The sequence below is a fragment of the Barbus barbus genome (assembly GCF_936440315.1).
Source record: "Barbus barbus genome assembly, chromosome: 34".
In the NCBI taxonomy this organism is placed as follows: Eukaryota; Metazoa; Chordata; class Actinopteri; order Cypriniformes; family Cyprinidae; genus Barbus; species Barbus barbus.
The window spans coordinates 15922347-15932019 of NC_136762.1; the positions used below are offsets into that span (position 1 = coordinate 15922347).

Consider the following 9673-nt stretch of genomic DNA (forward strand, 5'->3'; position numbering starts at 1 on the left):
ATACAGTACACAGAGTTTAAAAGATCAACAATAATTCATAAAGCAAATAATCTGCAATCTAAATGTGAACAATCTACATTTAATTTGTGCTCTGCACTTCAAGACATATAGGATCACAGACCCTGACATGGATAACAAACTGAGGTATTTTAAAAGACACTATTAGACATAAGTTCAAAAGAGAAAACTTTGACAAAGCCAAATGGTAATTTTGTGACATGCGAGAGCAGTGACCAAATATTGTTTTACGTATTTCAGTGCACTCTGGATATGCACGTCATGGTCATCTGAAGCTGGGGCTCCAGACCCCTGTCAGACTAGAAGGGCTGGGCTTCCTGAGCAGCCTGAGGGAGAGGATGAAGAGACCCAGACTCGTCACACCCAGCACAACCACACCCGATATCAAAGCACTGGTTACAGCATTCAGATGCTGGGAGGATCCGCTCACTGCAGGGGCACAGAGAGGGGAGAGTGGGGGTCACAACAGGTTTGTGGGGGTGAATGGGGTTGAGAGGGATAGCGGTCAAGATAGTTCTGTAAATGCGTACCACAGTTGTCATGGATCTCATTTGCAGAACTTGATACTGGTGTTCATTGTTGCACAGTGAAAACAGAGCTTGATGTCTCACAGAAAGGACACGGTGGGGTGGGGGGTGGAAGGGTCTACTAATGAAAAACATTTTGCATGCTACTTAAAGAAATATCTTACCAAGTTGTGAGTTGTTGGTTGGAGATTCATCTGCAGAAAACAAGCAAGATGTATTTTTATAGGTTTTTCATGGTTTAATACTTTCTACATTGAACTACATCAATTGCATCTCAAGCTTCAAGCTAATTTTACATTAAGTACTCAATTCAATAATGAACAAAAGTACAAAAAATAAAAAGTCAAAGGTATAACAAATATATAAAATCTACTTAACATTACAATGCTGGTGTTCCCAGCGTGTAGAGGTGCATGAATAATGAATAAGTTTGCCTGGTTTTACTGTTTGCTTTTACACCATGTTGTTATTGATTTTGCTGTCATGTTTAGAAAAATAATCCATTGATTGTTACCATTATCATACTTTGTGTGCCAAATGTTGAGGCCTGTGAGATTGACTGCATCTCTTGTTTTTCAAAACATATATTTATATATTATAAGGTGATGTCGTCTCACAGAAATTAAAAGTGCTTTATATGGTTTGAAATATGACTTTTTTAAAGAAATGTATACTTTTCTGCATTAAATTGATCAAAATTGACAGTAAAGACATTTGTAATTTTACAAAAAAAATAATTTATTAATTTATATGTATTTTTGATCAAATAAATGCAGGCTTGGTTAACATTGTTCTTTCAAAACATGACAGACCCCTTGTTACTTTTGAACGATAATTATTGTTTATTTTAATGCTGTTTTATATACTATAAATGTTATTTTTAGGGTCATCACATCACATTTGTAATGTGAAATATTTCAAGTTAGGTTTACTCATTCATTTTATTCAATACAATGTCATAAGAGTTAAGCAGATTTTACTGTTATACTGGTAATAATTCAATTTACTTAACAACCAAAACTCTACAACAACTTAAATTGAATTTGTCTTTTTTTCAGTGGATTAAACAGACTATAAAGCTGAGGATGGCTCTCACCGCTCCTAGTGATTATGGGCCCTGCGGTTATGACAGCATCCCCAGAGGATGAACCTGATACGACATGTTCCTCCACAGTGTCTCTCCTCCTGCGTTTTCCACAGATCTGCCATGAATGATATTACAGTCAGTGTTCTCGTTCAGTTGCTACACGTAAAACACATTATCAACCATGAAATACTTCAGCATTATGACTGTTTACCGGAACTAGTATTGCGCAGTCATCTGCTCGACACAGCTTTGTAATACAGTGCAGAAACACGGTGGATATCTTCTGGTTCTTATGTTTCACAAAACGGAAAACTTCAAACGCAAAGCGGCCCATCTGACTTTTTCCGTTCTCAAATACAGTTGTCTGTGGATCCTTGTAGCACCTATTTAATCCCCCACAAAAATAAAAGCCTCTTTAAACTTGAAATCTGCTGAAATCTACAGATGAATTGATTATCTTCAGTCATACCCAAACACAACTGTGCACACATACACTCACACACACAAAAGATTTCCTCTAAAAGGCCTTTGTGCATTGTATAGTTGAGCAGGTAATGAGGACTCACCGAGTTAATGTGCACATAATTTCAGAAAATACTAAATTACCCAAAGAAAAGGTCGTAGCGTATCCCATCATTAGGGTTCCCAGAGGGGGTGGCGTAACAGTGATCCATCAGAACGTTCCACCTGTGGGGAAAACAGCCATTTCTGCTATTAATGGAAATCAAATCTCTAATCTCAAAAAGAAAAAAAACAACAACAGGGGCTTAGTTAACAGGGCCTCAAAAAAGTATTTACTCACGTAGAGAATAGTTATCATAATTTATATTACTTACACTAGTCATTTATCACAGTTTATATTAGTAAAGAGTTTATAATGAGTTTAGAATATATAAAATTAAAACACATATGAAGAGTTCATTTGCAAAAACAGATAACTCAGTTTTAATTTTTTTTTTTTTACAATTCTCAAAAATCATGTTTTTTTCATTGTGCATTCCAATTAATCTCAATCAAACTGCAGTTGGGGTTTTTCTTTTGACTAGGTAAAAAATACGATATATACGATATACCTCCTGTCCAGATTTGTAGCCTTAACTGCAGCAAACACACGAGTCTTCAAGGACAGGCCGGACATTGGTATAGAGATCAGCTGACTGAAGGTTGAGTCCTGTAAAATATGAAACAAAGAAAATTCATGAATGACAATGAAGTCATTCTTCATTGCAACATGCCATTTTTACATTTAAATTGATCTTTGCGAACTACATACACATTTTTGTACACATCCACAACATGAAATTAATAATAATAGATCCTAAGATATAATAGATATCTAAGATATCCAAATATCTTATAATAATAATGAATTTTAATGTAATTAAATTTTAAGTATACAACCATAAATAATTATATGCAAGTAACCCTAAGGCAAACCCTAATCCTAACCCTAACCATATAGTTAGTACATGTAGTTCATTAATATTACTCAGTACTTAAATATATAATTACACTGTAACAATGACACCTAAAAATAAAGTGTAACCTAACTTACTAATATTGTAAATTACATGTAATTAAAACGTGGTACAGAAAATGTATGAAACATTTTGTATTGCTACCCATCCATACTTTAAAATGCATTTTATTTTAAGAACTACAGAGATCACTCACATTGTAAAGCACTAGACTGAGAGTGCTCAGGAAAGTGCCGTTGTTGTCTTTCACTGATATTGCAGCAGACGAGCTGGTAAAGAAGAATGAGATTAAAAGATATTATGGCTGTATATTCACAGGAGAACATATAAGCAAAGGATTTATTATTCTGATAAATGCAGCACAGAGTTGTAGTTGTAGAAGTAGGTTGTTACGTCGGAAAACAGACTCACGCTGCCAGCTGGCTGTTGTTGAGCAGATACTCCAGAGGATAACTACAGCTGAATTTATACACCAGACCTGGCAGGTAGCTGATAATAGTTGGAGGGTCTGGGGTGTCAATGTAGCCTGATATATTACCCATCTGTACCATGGAGATGTTCCCATAGGCATTAAAGCCTTGAGATGTAGAAACCTGATTAGAGAAATAGAAAAGTTTTTTAAACTCATATAATCAAATTTTGTTATGTTATTTAGAATTACATATCAGTTATGTTACGATTTAGAGAAATGTTACATCACTTGCTCATTAATGGATCCTCTGCAGTGAATGGGTGCCGTCAGAATGAGAGGCCAAACATCTGATAAAAACATCACAATAATCCACAAATACATGTCTGTAGATTTTGATGTGAGAGGAGAAAAGCAAATGGGCTTTTTCACTAATTATAAATTATGGATTGCAATTTTAGCCATGGAAGCAATGGTTCAAAGTTAAAAATGTCATAATTATGGACTTGTTTATTACAAACACACAGTTTTTCACTTCACAAGACATTCATTGATGGATTAGTGTTGTGTGGATTACTTGTGTATTATTGTGATGTTTTTATTAGCTGTTTGGACTCTCATTCTGACGGCACCCATTCACTGCAGAGGATCTATTGATGAGCAAGTGATGCTACATTTCTCCACATCTGTTCCAGTGATAAAGCAAACTCATCTACAACTCGGATAGCCTAGGAGTACAATTTCAGCAGATTGTAATTTTTGGGTAAACTTTTCCTTTAACACAAACAGTGCAAAAAGTTCACATAGACAGTTCAATTGTATGGAATGATAACCATATTCACACACTATGGTATTCCCGTAATAACTAAATAACTATACCATAGTACTTGTGTGAAAGTGAATGTATCCCTCACCTCCAGCATGTTTCCACAGGCCTCCAGTGTGCTCAGGCTGATACTGAAGAGCACAGCTGTGGGGAAAGTGTTGTTGTTTATGAAGCCTCGGCATTGGGCGTCTCCATGACGACTGTTCAGTGCCAAGTCAGCATCAGTGTATCCAGAGTACAGCACAGGACAGAGGTTAATCTTTAGTGTGATTGTCTGAATGCCACAGTATACACTGATATCTCTCTCACCTTGAGGAAAAAAAAGAAAAGTAAACGAAACCCTCATAATGTGTTGCAATTGGAGACAGCATTATTTACTAAACATGGGCTTATAATAAAATACAGTCCAAAAGTCCAATAAAGTTTTTTTTTTTTTTTTTTTACACATTTTCCATTACAAATGATATTATCAGTGTGACAATGTAAGTGCAAAGCTGAACTGAAATATTATTATTTCAGAATGTTTTAGTATTTGGTTTGGCCCCCTTTTTCTTTAATGATAGCAGCACTTGAGCTCCATAAACTCCACAAGCAAGAATATTTGATCTTTTGGAGCTGGAAATACTACTTGTTCACTTACAAAAATTTCTTGTTATTTCCACATTTAAGTTACGTTGCAAATTCCATATTTTCAGTGCAGATTCAAACTTTTGGATCCCAATATATGTAATAATATTTCCATTATCTTACATTAAAAAGTTAGTTACAGAAAAATAAGCATTTTAAAAAATAATAAATTATTAATTATTAAAAACTGATTTATTCCCACTACTGTTCAAAAGGTATAGTAAGATTTTTTTTGAAAGAAGTCTCTTGAAGTGCTCATGAAGGCTGATTTTAATCAGAAATACAATAATAATAACACCAGTATTCAGTGTCACATAATATTTCAGAAATCTTTCTAATATGCAGATTTTTTTGTAAATATTTGTAAAATGAAAAATTATATAATTATTTGTACAAATTAAATATTAAACCGTATACATTTTTATTTTTGAAAAGAACAGCATTTATTTTAAATAGAATTTGTTTTAACATTATAAGTGTCTTTACTATCATTTTTGATCAATTTAATGTGTCTTTACTGAATGAAGTATTAATTTCTTTCTGTAATGTATTAGTGTTTATTAGGCCTTTCTTACCAGGGAATCTGCTGTGGTAGTTTGGATCACAGTTGAATCCATTGAACTGTGTAAAAGCTAAATGAATCCCACAGAAAAGCACAAGAGGAACATATATCCACTCCATTTCAACACCTGGAAAGCAAGGAGAACAGACATTTTTGCCATTTAAAAAAAAAAAAAAAATAAAAATTCTAACAATAACTGGCATAACAGTACCATGTTTGACTTAACAACATGGCAACAGGATAATAGCAGAAAGTGTTGACTGAGTCTCCTACCTCAGTCCCCTGATGCAGGTAAGCTGTGCTCCATGTGTCTCGGCCTGCTGTCGCTGAGTGAATGGGCAGCCTGGCATCTCCACAGGGCCGCCCGCACCACGGGCCTCTACCGCAGCCAAAACAATGAGCCATTATTAGACGTCTTAAACAAAAAGAGCTGTCCTGGACAACATGGGAAAATCCATCACAATCTCAATGCGCTGAACTAATTTTTTTTTATGGAGCCAGAAACATGAGCAGCTTTTACGATTTCCCACTCGTCTCATGGCTTGATCTGCCTCTGTCATCGCTCAATAATGTCTGAGCTCAGTGTGGGACTGAAAGCAGGAATTATGTTTTCATCGGCAGCTGAAGTGACTAAAGGGCCTATTCTCTCTGTCAGTCCATCAGGGTTGATAGTGAGTGTGCTGCTATTGTCACTGTGGTCTCCCGGTTCCTCTCGCTTATCTCAACCAGAAACGCTCAGTGATCCACTTGATGAAGATCACAAACTTAAATAGTAAAGCTAATAGATAATAGCAGATGATAGCTGCCATATTTAATACTCTGATTTAATCAGTTTATAATTCAGAAATAAGATGTCTATATGCAGTAATAACTACTTTTTTAAAGCACCCTCTGATCTTCATACATTTACTAGCTGCCTCAAGAAAACGAATCAGTCTTATATGCTGATTTGGTGCTCAAGAAACATATGATCAATGTTGAAAACAGTTGTGCTGCTTTTGGTGGAAACCATGATACATAAAAAAAATTAAAAAGAATAGCATTTATTTTAAATAGAAATCTGTTTAAACGTTTTGAATGTCTTTACTGCCAAATTTTAATTAAGCACCTTAATCACTCCAAAGAACCGTTGAAGAACCATACAGGAGCTTAACAGGTAACGGTGCTATATATCACCTCAGTCATGCCAAAGAACATGACTGAGCGATGAAGATCTGCTGAAGAACAGCACCGAAAGTGTTTCCCATATGATTTTTAGTGCTATATAGCTATACATTTTTTAGAGTGTACCAGTCAAAAGGTTTTGAACAGTAAGATATGCCTGCATTTATTTGATCCAAAGTACAGCAAAATCAGTTAAATTTTGATATATTTTTACTATTTAATAGAACTGTTTCTATTTGTATATATTTTAAAATTTATTTTGTAATTTATTCCTGTGATTTCAGAGCTGAAATTTTATCATAATTATACTCCAGTCACATGATCCCTCAGAAATCATCCTAGTACTCTGATTTACAGCTCAAAAACACATTACTATTATTATGTTGAAAACAGCTGAGTAGAATTTTTTCAGGTTACTTTGATAAATAGAAAGTTCAGAGGAACAACATTTATCTGAAATAGAAATCTTTGTAACATTATAAATGTCTTTATCATCACTTTTGATCAATTTAAAGCATCCTTGCGAAATAAAAGTATTAATTTCTATAATTCCTTTGCCATATATATATATATATATATGTATATATATATATATATATATATATATATATATATATATATTTGCCATATATATGTATTTTCATCTGGATCTGATACACAACTTAGAAGATAGCACCTTTTGTTTGAACCGACCCATTTTTCATGTTACCAAAAGTATTGGAACAGATAGAATTAACATAGATTAAAGTGAAAAAGACTTAATATTTAGTTGCAAATCCTTTGCTTTCAATAACTGCATCAAGCCTGTGACCCACTGACATCACCAAACCTTTGCATTCTTCTTTTGTGATGCTTTTCCAGGCTTTCACCGCCACCTCTTTCAGTTTTGGGGGGTTACTCCCTCCAGTCTCTTCTTTAGCAGGTAAAATGCATACTCTACAGGGTTTAAGTGTGGAGATTGACTTGGCCAGTCTAAAACCTTCCACGTATTGCCCCTGATGAACTCCTTTGTTGTTTTGGCACTATGTTTTGGGTCATTATCTTGCTGCATGATGAAGGATCTCCCGATCAGTTTGGTTGCATCTTTCTGTAAATTGTCAGACAAAATATTTCTGTAGACTTCTGAGTTAATTTTGCTTCTGCCATCATGTGTTACATCATTAATGAAGATTAATGAGGCTGTCCCAGAAGAAGCGATGAAAGCCCAAGCCATTACATTACTTGTAGGGGAAGTCGTGGCCTAATGGTTAGAGAGTCGGACTCGTAATCCAAAGGTTGCGGGTTCGAGTCTCGGGCCGGCAGGGATTGTAGGTGGGGGGAGTGAATGTCCAGCGCTCTCTCCACCCTCAATACCACGACTGAGGTGCCCTTGAGCAAGGCACCGAACCCCCAACTGCTCCCCAGGCACCGCAGCATAAATGGCTGCCCACTGCTCCGGGTGTGTGTTCACGGTGTGTGTGTGTTCACTGCTGTGTGTGTGCACGATGGATGGGTTAAATGCAGAGCATGGGTCACTTCACTTCACTTGTGTAATGTGTACTATAATGTACACCTGTGTACACTGTGTTTCAGATGAGCTTGTATGTTTGGGATCATGAGCAGATCCTTTCTTTCTCCAAACTTTAGCCTTTCCATCACTTTGGTCCATAAAACCTTGTCCCAGAATTTTTGAGGCTCGTCTCCTATTCTTCTTGCTAATGAGTGGTTTGCATCTTCTGGTGTAGCCTCTGTACTTTTGTTCATGAAGTCTTCTGCGAACAGTAGATGTTTATGTGAAGAGTTAATTTGCAAAAACAGATAACTTTAATCTCAATCAAACTGAAGTTGAGTTATTTTGACTAGGTTAAAAAATAACAAAAAAAAACAACAGCTAACTAACACAATAAAACACAATAAAAGCATGATAACATAAAAAAAACATGTTTATGGAAAATGTAAAAAAACGGAGTTGTCTGTTTTTGCAAATAAACTCTTCATATATACTGAATACTGACTCCAAGCTTTTGAATGGTATAGTGTATAAATGCTGTTTATTTATCAAAGAATCCTGAAAAAAATTACTCAACTGTTTTAAATATTGATAATAATAATAATAAAAATGTTTCTTGAACAGCTTTGTTCATTTAGCTTTGATCACAGAAATAAATTACACTTTAAAATATATTCAAATAGAAAACAGTTATTTTAAATAGTAAAAATATTTCACAATATTACTGCTTTTGCTGTATTTTGGATCAAATAAATGCACTGAAAAAATGATTCATTGAATTTACAAAATGTTTTAAGGTAAGTGCAATCAATTTATTTTAGCTACATTTAAATAAACAAATTTAGTTGACTAACTTTCACCAAAATTTGTTTATTTAAATGTAGCTAAAATAAATTGATTTCAACCACTTACCTTAAAAAATAAAATTGTAAATTATTTTTTTTTTTCAGTGTGCAGGCTTGGTGAGCAGAAGAGAATTCTTTAGAAAACATTCAAAATCTTACTGTTCAAAAACTTTTGACTGGTAGTGCATACTATAATTATGCTCATAAACAATATTGAATTTGTTGGGATGCTAATGATCACAAAAAGGATCAAATGGTTTCTACCGTTGAAGAATCTTGCTGTTATTAGGCTGTGTTGAAATCAAATATGCTGAACTTTGGACAGGGCTACTATTCAGACCAAATGGGATCAAATGGCCTCCTTCTCCTGAAATGAATACAGAATAAATCCTGAAAGCACAACCATGTACTGTACTTCACAAAACCCACCCATGAAATGACCCAGATGTACTGTCAGGTGGCCATGTGCTCTGATTCATCCTGACGGATTACATGACATTCAATTGTTTTTAGTGATCACTACTGAGAGCAGCTGCTGAGGTCAGAATATTCTCATACACTCTTAAAAATAAAGGTGCTTCACGATGCCATATTTGTCTAAATGGTTCCATAAAGAATCTTTGACATCTGAAGAACCTTTC

The 9673-nt window shown here is 34.8% G+C and overlaps 1 protein-coding gene across 1 annotated transcript; it reads right to left on the minus strand.

The window, feature by feature from the left end:
* Positions 1-283: 283 nt before the first annotated feature.
* zpld1b (zona pellucida-like domain containing 1b) lies at positions 284-5653 on the minus strand (the record flags this gene model as incomplete). Its single annotated transcript, XM_079391622.1, has 10 exons — positions 284-447; positions 710-739; positions 1642-1747; positions 1844-2015; positions 2239-2319; positions 2706-2803; positions 3307-3379; positions 3522-3703; positions 4434-4654; positions 5548-5653. 10 exons carry the CDS (start codon positions 5651-5653, stop codon positions 284-286), a joined length of 1233 nt encoding a protein of 410 aa, XP_079247748.1.
* Between the last annotated feature and the right edge of the window lie 4020 nt (positions 5654-9673).